The sequence below is a fragment of the Ochotona curzoniae genome, unplaced genomic scaffold (genome assembly GCF_017591425.1).
Source record: "Ochotona curzoniae isolate NIBS_2020 unplaced genomic scaffold, NIBS_Ocur_1.0 contig_883, whole genome shotgun sequence".
Taxonomy (NCBI): domain Eukaryota; kingdom Metazoa; phylum Chordata; class Mammalia; order Lagomorpha; family Ochotonidae; genus Ochotona; species Ochotona curzoniae.
Genome location: NW_024466599.1, coordinates 1,641,826 through 1,653,896, shown reverse-complemented (window position 1 = coordinate 1,653,896; position 12,071 = coordinate 1,641,826). Strand labels below are relative to the sequence as shown.

General features: G+C 47.7%; 1 protein-coding gene across 1 annotated transcript in view; it reads right to left on the bottom strand.

Annotated features, from left to right (window-relative positions):
• The window catches only part of DCDC2C (doublecortin domain containing 2C), a 57,799-nt gene that overhangs the window by 14,458 nt on the left and 31,270 nt on the right, over positions 1–12,071 (bottom strand). The window contains exon 8 of the mRNA XM_040994051.1: positions 10,327–10,427. Coding sequence (XP_040849985.1) covers positions 10,327–10,427 — 101 coding nt within the window. The remainder of the gene's footprint in view (positions 1–10,326; positions 10,428–12,071) is intronic.

The following is a 12,071-nucleotide window of genomic DNA, read 5'->3' as shown; positions in this document are numbered from 1 at the left end:
CTTTAGGAAGGCCATGGATGTTTTCACATGGACAGGATGACACAGTTGCCTCAGACGCCTGTGCTCAGCAGGGGACAGGTGCCTCCCTGGTTCTTGGTGTACCCACAAGGCTCCCAACCCAGGGGCAGGTCCCTGTGCTGGAGACAATCTCACAGCCCTGGGGGCTCTCGCTCCATTCACACCTTCAGTGTGCACAGCTCACAGAAGCACCGACCCATCCTAGTGGCATCCGGTCGCCTCTCTCCCTCCTGGAGAGAATCATGTTCAGCATGGACTGACATGGCCACGTGCACATGGAGCATGTTCAACACAGACTGAGAAGAGTCGAGGAAACCTGCCAGTGGCAGCCTGCTCCTCCCACTTCACAACCACCCACAGGGAAGAAGTGGGGAGTTGTGCACCAGCTTTTCCAACCTGTGCTGAGAAGCACCAGCCATGGAAAGCTGGGCAGCACAGCCACCCTGGGCTAAGGCTGGTGGAGAAACACACCATCACTGTGTGACCAAGCAGAAAGGACTGCCCTTGGCAAAGAGCACGGTGGACCTAAGAACGTGCGAGCGGACCCCATGGCAATGCAGATGTATCGAAATGTGCTCTCCCCGGGCTCCCTTCAACTTTCTGAAAATTCAGATCTAGCTACAGGAGCATCATTCCTACCACAGACAAGAAACTGTGACAAGGAGCACTCAAGGAGCACTCAAACCCTCAAGGAGCACTCAACCCACACAAAAGTAAGCTTTTCCAAAAACATACATGATTTAAAACATTGATACCATGCTGATCATCAGTTCATCTGTTTATTTGAAAATAAAGAGGAGACCTGTCCATTGAATCCCACAGTGTAGGGAGATGCCAGTGATTGTGGAACAAAGAAGCATGGTCACCAAGCAATTCAAAGTCTGAAGGGGAAGACAAGGGTTAACTAGATAATCAGACAGCCAGCAAGGAACGCAGTCGCAGTAGGCACTACCGGAAGAGGCGCACAGAGCGAAAAGAATCATATAGGGAGACTCAACCAACACAGGACAACAGCAAGTCCTCCCCCAGTAGGTGACCGTTCATTTGAACAGAACAGTGTGGGTCAATGATCTAGACAATGGGAACAGAGGGAACAAGCTTGGCAGCAGGGGACACCAAGTCCCAGGAAGGTGGGGGCAGGGGAGGGCCAAAGTGCTTAAAGCAAGAGCCAAGAAGGGTTGACAAGGCCACCTGGAACAAGTGGTGAGGACACAGGCAGAGGTGTGGGCAGAGCCCAGACACAGGACAGAGCTTGAGAGGAGCCAGACATGGGTGGGCTGAGGGCGATCGGTTCAGGGGCATCACAGAGGGTTACTCTCAGCTGCCTGAGTAGACAGATGTCACTCACCAAGACAGAACACGCCCCGAGTGAGAGCTGCAGACGCATGTGGGACCACAGCTGGGACACGGGAAGACAACGGGATGGTGGTGGAAGCACAGCCTCTTACATGGATGCCATGGTAACGTGGGACTTCACGTTATCCAAGGAGAACAGGTGCCCATACCCTGATCCTGCTGAACCCCGATGGTTAGCAGACAGGTGGGAGGTGAGCAGCCTGCCAAGGAGGAGAGAGACAGAGAGAGGCGGAGTGCCGGGAAACCAGTGCTTCTTGTCAAAGGAGGGAAGTATCTCAAGGACGAGAGGTTGAAGGTGACGGTGGCAAGTGATGAGGCTTAACAAACCAGGAAGACTCAAGTGTGGCGAGGTGGAGTGTGGGAGCAAGACAGTGACTCTGAGGAGTCAGGACCTGATGCCCAGGAGCAGTTGGGCACTTTCATCAGTGGTGAAATGCTCACACTGAGAGCCACCCACCTGCGCTCACCCTGCACCCTCTGCAGGCCCAGAGGCGTGGGGAGGACAAGGCAGCGGGTCCAGAGGCGGTGGGGAGGACAAGGCAGCGGGCCCAGAGGCGTGGGGAGGACAAGGCAGCCTTCTGGGGGATTTCTTGCTGTGTAAAGAAAGCCCAGGCTACGAATGGTCCTTCGGTGCCTGGTCAGCACTCACACGTCCTGGAGGGTCCTCCAGATCCTCAGGACTCATGAACACAGCCTGGATCAAAGATGGGGGCACTGAGGATGGCAGGAGGGGTGATGGAAAGAAGTGCAGTGCCCACGACACCCTGGACGCTTCCCTCACCAGAGGCCTCCACCTTCTACTATGCCTTTGCTGTTGAAGGCACATACAGAAACAGAAGCTCGTGGTAGTTTTAAATTCACTCATTAAAGCAGATACCCCCAGGCCTCAGGTAACTTAGTCTGAGCTGCTCCACACACCCAAAAGGACCCTGCTTGGCAATGCATACTCCATGCAGACTCTTCACAAATCACACAAAGCTAGCATGAACTTCTCCAATCAGTCTGACTCCCAGGAAGCCACCCCCACTAACAGAAGACCTTGCTGTGCAGCCATACTCCTGACCCTCCTTGCCATCCAATGAAGCTACACGAAGTTCCTGAACAGACTTTCAGAAGCCAGGACAGGAGTGGGCATTTAGTGCCTAGAGTGCTGCTTAATACACCTACATTCCCATTAGAGTGCCAGACTCCGTTCCAGCTCTGGATCCTGATCCCAGCTTCCTACCAGTGTAGGCCCTGGGAGACTGCAGGAAAATCTAAAGTAATTGAGTTTCCAACTCCTGAATTCCCAGCTCCTGGCTTCACCCAGCCCAGTCCCAATCATGGCAGGCATTTTGAAAGTGAACCAACTGGAAGAATACTCTCCCAGTATCCCTCGAACAAACGAATTATCATACATATTAGTATAGGTATGAATAGTGGGAGAGCATCACGAAACACGACAGCCACAGAATCAAAGTCTTGGCCACTGACACAAAGGCGGCAGAGCGAGCACAGCATCCACAGCCCAGCAAGGGCAGTGCGTCCCAGACAGGACCCAACACAGGGAACCTTGTCAATGGTACAGGATGCAGGCTGAGCACCAATGCCTCAGCTGGCTGTACCATGCGTCTGCTCACTACACCACAGTGACTCTCTGCACCAGCAGCCCCTGCCACGCATCAGATCACAGCACAGAGACACCAGGTAAACCCAGACAAGTCTTAGAGGGCCAAGCAGGAAGCTTCCCCCCAACACCCAACACTGAGTGTTCTCAGCCCTGTGGGAGGCACAGCCCTTGAGACCATACCATACTGTGGGACTCCAGATCAAGCCCTTGGGAGGTCTGCAGGCCCAGAAAGTCAGTCCTCGTGGGGAGTCTGTGCATCTTCAGGGCATAGACCTTGGTGAGAACTGCCACCAGGCAATGGAAGAGGTTCCCTTCAGTGAGACGTCACCCTGTCCGGCCAGCACAGGGAACAGAAAAGATGCCTGAACAGAGCTCTTCCGAAGAGCCTCCCCTTGCCTCTAACTGTCCACCTTGCCAGGCCTGGGAGCCTCTCCTTGCCTCTAACTGTCCACCTTGCCAGGCCTGGCTCTTCTTCCTCCAACAGTCCCTCAGGGATAGCGCCAAGGGCACCACTGAATGCTTCTCTGACTTCCAAGATACTGGAAATCAAATACCCTAGTGGCTGACACTGGTATATATGTAACACAAATTGTTACAAAGATACCATCTGTTACAATAAGATCACTTCTGCGTTGAAAACTTACACAATGATTATGTCAACTAAAACAAAAATGGGGCCTGGCGCAATAGTGTGTTGGTTAAAGTCCTCACCTTGCATGCACCAGGATTCCATATGGGAGCTGGTTCTAATCCTGGCGGCCCCATTTCCCATCCAGCTCCCTGCCTGTGGCCTGGGAAAGCAGTCAAGGATAGTCCAAAGCTTTGGGACACTGCACCCATGTGGGAGACCTGGAAGAAGCTCCTGCCTCCTAGCTTCAGATTGGCTCAGCTCCAGCCATTGCAGCCGCTTGGGGAGTGAACCATCAGATGGAAGATTTTCCTCTCTATCTCTCCTCCTCTCTGTATATCTGCCATTCTGATAAAAATATATAAATCTTTTAAAAATGCGTGACAGTCATGTTCAACCTACCACCCAGAATACAGAATATGTCAATAACAAGAATATTTCATGAAAGTAACTTTAAGAAGGTCTTGGCCACAACTGTTAAGATGCCACAAGAACTGCAAATAAACCTGCCTTATGACCTAGCTATCCCATTCCTAGGAATATACACAAAAGAAATGAAAACTGCATATGAGAAGGGGACCTGAAATCCTGTATTTACAGCAGAACAACCTACAATAGCAAAGACATGGAGACAATCCAGATTCCCAACCAAAGAGGAGTGAATAAAGAAACTGTGGTATATCTACTCCATGGAATATTACTCAGCCATTAAAAAGATTGAAATCATACCATTTGCAACTAGGTGGTCCCAAGTAGAGACCATTCTGCTCAGTGAAATAAGTCGATCCCTCAAGGACAGATTCCATATTGTCTCTCTAATATAGTGAAACCATCACGCAAATTCGGTGTGTTTTCTTACCCATGCGTTGGTTATTCAGTCGTGCGCGTTTTGACTCCATGGTGCTATCACCTTGTGTTGGTGGTATTGTCTTGACTTCATGCCAGTTGTTGAATTTGTTCCATGGCTTCTCATTAAAGGGAATGTATGGTGATGGAGTGACAGAGACCAATGTATGGTGATGGAGTGACAGAGACCAATGTATGGTGATGGAGTGACACAGACTACCACATCCAGATGTGAAGACACACTGCAACATGCAGCCCTACTTCCAAATCAGAGACGGACTCCCAATGAAACTGTTGGAAATGTGTAGACAATGGGACGCTGGACTGACACTGTCTGTACCAACAATGTTAGGGCACACTTAAACAACAGCCTGATGGAATTATAACTCCTTATGAAGGCCTATACTATTGTAACAAAATGTATAGTTGGGAAAATCAGTCGGAGTAGAAATTTGTCAGAGGAGGGGAATCCAGGACTCAATGGAATTGTACCATAAAATGCAAAACTCAAAATAAAAACTAAACAAAAAAAATGCTGCTTAGTTGGCTGGCATTGTTAAGTAACCACCTGTGACCCAAGCATCCCATATGGATACCGGATCATGTCCTGCTGATCCATTTCCAATTAAGCTCCTTGTTAATGGCCTGAAAAAGCAACAAACAATAGCCCAAGTTCCTTGTTTTTAGGAAAAATAAAATATTTTTCTTACTTTTTTGTCACATTAAGGGAAAGGATTCATAAGATAACTCTTAATTTAGAAAATACAGCAGGAAGTGAGATCTAAGATGGCTGAATAAGAAACAGACACGCTGATTCTGGCAACAGGAAGGTAACCGAGGAACAGGAAACAAAATGCAACCCTGCAGGAGAGCTGGAGAGCACAAGAAGCACAGACAGAGACCTTGACACGTCAAAGTCCAATTCTCCACAGTGAAATACAGAGATTCTCACATGTAACGAGAGAGATCCTTCAGAGGATCTCCAAGTAGACTGAAAGCTGACTTCTCGTTACAAAGTCCACAGACCAGGAGAGTGAGAGGCATACTCCAAGCCTGAAGAGAAAGAAGCTGCCAGACCAGAACACTAAACCCACAAAAATTCTTATTTATAAATGAAGGTGAAGTGAAGACTTTCCAAAATAGGAGTTGAAAGAATTTGTCACCACTCGTCTAGTCTTACAAATAATACTTAAAGATGCGCTAATGCAGAGACACTCAGCAGCATGGAAGAATGAGAAGGCAAAACACCTCCTAGTTCAGGTACAAGGGAAACAATAGGAATATCTACGGGAAACTGCCAGGCCCAAGTCGTTATATATCAGCAAATCCTTGGCCTAAATTCTCCAATTAAATGACACAGACTGGCAGAATGGATAAAAAAAAAAACAAGGCTCATCTATTCGCAGCATGCAGGAAAGACATCGACCAACAGAGACTGAAATGGAAAAGATAGAAAAAGAGATTCCATGCTAACAGAAAGAAAAAAATACAAGTATCAGACAAAAAAATTCTAGTGCCAGACAAATTTTTTAGACAAAAGAAAAACTGTCAAAAGAGATAAAAAAAGGGCACTGCACAATGACAAAGTGATGATTAAACAGGAAGACATGACTGTAATTAACATACTTGCACCCAAAGCCAGGGCATTTGACTATTAAAACAAATGCCAGTGGATTTAAATGGAGCCATAAACTCCAACACAACAATGATAAGGGACTTCAATGCCATATTTTGATCAATCAAAATTAGTTAATTAATATCAACTAAACAAAAAAACAAACAACACAGATAATCTACGGGTGAAATGGATTTAATTGGAATCTGCAGAATATTTCATCTCACAGAAACAGAGTGCCCATTCTTTCCATCAACACATGGAACTTTCTCCAGGATGGACCAAATGCTGGGTCACAGAGCAAGTCTCAACAAATCCAAATACATGAAATTGTACCATGTTATCTTTTCCGAAATTAACAGCTTCTGAGAAAGCTGGAAATTAACAACTTATGAAAATCTAAAACCTGTGCAAATACATGGAGACAAAACAATGTGGTCCTTACTGAACAGTAGGTCATAGAAAATGGGAATCAAAATATTCCTGGAAACAAAGATGACAACACAGTACATCAACATGTACGGGATACAGCAAAAGTAGAGCTAAGAGGGAAACAGCAATTTTTGTCTCCATCGGAGAGTGTAAAAACATCAAACAAATGATTAACAATACATCTCCAGAATCTACAAAAATAAAAAAAATTAATAGGAGGAAAAATCAAAATTAAAGAATAAAATTGAGACCAAAACAATATAAACTATCAGTTAGATCAAGAGCTATTTTCTCAAAAAATTAAAAATTGATATACCATTGGCAGAACAAATCAACAACAGGGAGAAAACACAAATCAATAAAATCAGAGTGAGATTTAAAAGGAGCTGTTAGAGTCGACAGCACAGCAATAAAAAAAATCATCAGGAATTGTCTCAAATAACAATTTGCCAATGGACTGGAAAGTCTAGAAGATATTAATATATTTCTGGACACATATAATCTGCCAAAACTGAGTCATGAAGACACAGAAATTTTAAACAGACCAATCACTAAGATGGACTCAATTACCAAGACAAGCCCTCAGCCAATGATTTCACTGTGGACTTTGTCAAGGGAGCAGGACACAAAATTAATGAGCACAAATCGATGGCACTAGTGTACACAAATAATTCCATGGATGAAAAAGGAATTGTAAGTACAGTCCCCTTTAAAACAGTGGAGAGGAATCAAACAGCTAGGAATTAAGCTAACTAAATATGTGGAAGATGATCTCTATGCTGAAAACTATAAAACAAGAAAGAAAGAAATAGAAGACAGTAAAAAATGGAGAAACTTACCATGTGCCTGGATTGGCAGGATCAACATCATCAAGATGTCCATATCACCAAAAGTAAAATGCAAATTCAACATGACCCCAATCAAAGTCCCAACAACATTCTTCTCAGAAACAGAAGATACAAAAGTTCATCTGGAAACACAAGAGACCGTGAACAGCCAAAGCTATCCTGAAGAATAAAAACCAAGCTGGAAGAATCACAATTCTAGACCAGAAGACATACCACTGAGCAGTGGTCATCCAAACAGTCTGGCACTGGTACAGAAACAGAGATCAATGGAACAGAACAGAAACCCCAGGAGGGAGCCCACACAGGTACAGCCAACTCATCTTTGACAAGACTGAAAACAATCCAGGGGAAAAGCCTGATCTCTTCAACAAACACTGCTGTGACAACTGGATAGCAGCTTGCAGAATTAAGACGCAAGACTCACACCTGCCACCTTATACAAAAATAAGTTTGAAATGGATCAAGGACCTAAGTCTACACCCAAAAAGCCTCAAACTATTAGAGGAAAACATAGGAAGCACTCTACAAGATATAGAGATTGGGAAAGACTTCTTAGAAAAGTCACCCCAAATTGGAGTGCCTTCAGAGGCCGAGAACTCTGAGGTCACACATCTCCATTTGGATCTACCACATGGGAGGGAAGAAGCACAAATCCTGCCTTGCAGAATCCAAGGTCATTGGGAACAACAACCAGGAGCACTGAGCAGTCCACAGAAACAGAACAGGAAACTTCCTTCGGGACTAGGGAGAGGAGCTTTCTCTGATTCTTGCCTGGTTCCAACTTTGGGTCCCCACTCTCTCTTGTAATGACCATCAGGATCGCTCCAGAAACCCCTCAAAATAAACTAACAAATAAACAAAAAAAAAACTAGAATAGAAGGAGAACAACAAGGAAAGCTTAGAAACAGAAAACGGGCAGTGGGGATGCACTTAAAACTCACTGGGTGGGACACAAAGATTAGTTACTCCTCACTAGGGTATTGAAGATTTCTCTGCACACCCCTCCTAAAACTGTTCACCTAAACTGTTGACATATGTCTTGTTAGAATTATAGACTACCCGAAAAACAGCCAGGTTCAGCAATAAACTGCTAAATACTAAAATTAAAATAGACATGAGACAGCTGAATAGTAATCTATAGCCATTTTAAGGTGTATAGAACCCGGTTGTATATAAACTAACAATTGAAATGTCAATGTAGAAGTCACAGGATGTGGTTCAGAACTAGCACTCTTTCTTTTTTTCTCTCTTTTAACATGTTGGTTACTCAATACCATGTCAACTAATTCCATTACATTATAAATTGTTACTGATGTAATGTCGGGGCTTTTAATTGATTGGGATGATACTCTGTCGGCTCTACCTTCAGACCAGAGATGGTCTCCCCAAGAAACCATTGAACTTATCTGGACAATAAGATGCTGCACTCTATGCTTTGTAGATGCTTGCAATGAAAGAATCTCAACTGAATTCGAACTGTGGTAATGCAACAAGATGGAGGAATCCACCATGGGGTGGGGTTTGAGGTGGGGTGGGGGGACTCCCAGTGCCTATAAAACTGTGTCACATAATGCAATGTAATCAGTAAAAAAAGAAAGAAAAGTCACCCCAAGCAAAGGCAATCAAAGCCAAAATAAACAAATGGGACTATATCAAACTAAACAGTTTCTTTACACCAAAGGATACAATTAACAAAATGAAGAATCAGCCAACAAAATGGAAGAAAATCTTTGCACACTACACAACTGATACAGGACTAATATCCAGGATTTACAACAAGCTTCAGAAACCTGTATTTACAGCAGCACAATTTAAAATAACAAAGATATGGAAACAATCCAGGTGCCCATTCAAAGAAGAGTGGATAAAGAAACTGGTACATCTACTCCGTGGAATACTACTCAGCCATTAAGTGTAGCAGAAATTAATATGTTCATAGGTGGAAACAGAGGGAAGAGTGTCTCTATGCATGCAGTACCAGGATGGGCTCATAGCAAAACGGCTGGTAATCTCCTACATTGTTGGGAGACACCTCAGTGGCAGCAAGACGGACTTGTGAGCACGACCCTTTGCACAACGCAGGTCCTTTCTCAAAACCAGCTGTTGGAAATGTCCTTTTAGTCACCAACAGTTTCACTCCCTGTGCAGGGGCATGGAGGAAGCCTGGCTCCAGACACTTCCAGAAACTGGTTGGCCAAGCCTGACAAGCTCCCATGGCTGCTGCCCACTGTGTCCTGAGCATCCCTCCCCCTGCACCGCAAACCAGGCCCCGGCTTTGTAGCCCATTTCCCTGCCACCTCGCTGGTCACTGGCCTGCAGACCTTCGTCTTAGCAGCCCCTTCCATGACCCCCTCTCCCACCTCATCGACCTCTCACCTTCCCCTGGACCCTTTTTAAACTCCTCTCCTCCATCAGTCCAGGGAGAGGGAGATGGTGCCTGTGGGTTTCACCAGCACCTCATCCTCTGACACCATTCACTCCCAGTCAGTCCCCAGCAGTATGAAAGGCCTCAACCAGGGGCTCTGCTGCAGACAGGACTGTGGGTAGACCTCAGTGGCAGGGCAGGGCTGGGGAGCGAGGTAAACATCAAGGAATGACAGCATCAAGTTCACACTCACACATGGGATGGGTGTTACAGAGGCCCTGGGGAAGAGGAGCCTGCAGGAAAGAAGCAGGCAGGTCTAAGGGTGAGCAGCGGCTAATGGGGGACCACAGGACACTCAGTGAGCAAGGACTGAATGAGCAGCTAACAGGGGACCACAGGACACTCGGTGAGCAAGGACTGAATGAGCAGCTATCGGGGACCATAGGACACTCGGTGAGCAAGGACTGAATGAGCAGCTAACAGGGGACCACAGGACACTCGGTGAGCAAGAACTAAATGGGGAGCGGTGAGAATGAGCCTGGTATGGGTAGGGTTGATGGAGCAGGAGGAAGGGGGTGGTGGGAGGCATGGCCAGCCCTCACTACCCACCTGGTCCACAGGCACCTCCACCAGCACGTCCACATCCTCCTTGACCTGCAGCACTCCCTGGGAGTCCTTGGTCGGCGTCTGTGCTCTGTACACATCACCTTCTGCAGGGAAACACGGGGGAAGCTGACCAAAGTCCCAGCACTCAGTATTCCCTGAGTTTCCCATGTCATCAGACAGATCACCTGGCCCAGGGGCCCCAGATGTCATGCCATCTCGCCCTCTTGGCCGCTGAGCCCTGGATACTGCTTCCACAATGGCGGTCAGCTCGGCCCACATTCAGCTGTCTGTGTAAAGGCCCTGGACACTGGAGATGGGGTGTCCCCTGCACAACCACCCACCACTGTAGTCAGCTAAGTCACAAAACAGGATTTAAGGAGACACAGCTTGGTGACTTCAAAACACACTGAAGAGCAGAGGTCCAACAGGTACTGCTGCATGCACTCTGAGATACACTCAGCCCACGGCTGTTCCTCTTGGCATCACAATCACATGCATTAAATGCTAGAAAAAGCTGAGGTCCCTAAGGAGCTCATCCTCACCCTGATCACATGCACAGTGGGCCAGGTGGCCCAGCCAGTTCCTCCAGCATCGGAAAAGGCAAACAGTCCCTGACCAGCTTGGTTCTCCCAAATGGGAAGCCCTGTTCACAGGCCCATCTCATCCTTCAGCAGCTGCGTCCTTGTCCTTGTCTCTCCCTGGTCCTCAGCCCGGGAGAATCACCCCCAGCCCTGTGCTGGAGGGTACATTTTCCCATGGTGGGAGAGGGCAGCAGAAGGCAAAAAGAGCAACCTTCCTACTAACACTGAGGCGAGCCCACATCCTATACACTGTGCCCTCCCTCTCAAGAAACCGTCAGCCAATGCCTCCTGCAAGAGAAGGACCGCCCCACGGTTACACAGTGCAAGCCACCGCTGGGCTTTGAACTCCCAAGTTTAGCGGAAGAAACAAAGAGGAGAAAACCTGAGATGGGGGAAGGCACAGAATCCATGGCAGAAGAAGCTCTAAGAAAGATGGCTTATAGGAGCATGATCACGGCCATGCTGCCCACCCTCCATCCAACAGCCTGGGCTTCACTCCCAACTCCCGCTCCTGCCTCCAGCTTCCTGTCAGCATGCACCCAGGGAGGCGTCAGGGATGGCTCACTGACTGGCCCCCAGAAGAGCTGGACTGGGGTCGCAGCTCCCAGGTTCAGCCCTGGCCCAGTCCCTGTCATTTGTAGGCATGTATGGAAAGAACCAAAAGGCCAGTGTTCCCATGCTCTCCAGCTCTGTGTCCCCTCTCAAAGCCAATGTGAACAAGAAGTTAAAATCAGAGAAGGTTCAGAGCTGCCGAGAGGTCTGGGCAGGGCGTACTTCTGTCCTGGGCTCTGTCCTCTGTGCTTATTGGGGTCTCGCTGAGTCACTCTCATGTGTGCCAATGGGGCACCATGGAGAGGGCCTCCTTCTGAGCCTGGCACCATGGAGAGGGCCTCCTTCTGAGCCTGGCACCCAGGAAGGAGTCAAGTCCACAGGCAATGGCCCTTGTCATCCACACAGGCACTCTCGTAAAGCCAGCTCTGAAGGCCTCTCCCCCCAAAGTCTCTCCCCCTTGGGGTGCCCCCAGCCCCCCAGGAGAGCTCACTCTCGCACCTCCCCCTTGCTGCCTGCTCTGTATGCGCCCACCCCTGATTACACACAGATGACAGAACTGACTCCCAGGGCCCTGGGGAGAATCTGCTCGACTCCAGCACTGGGATTTTGCTCGCT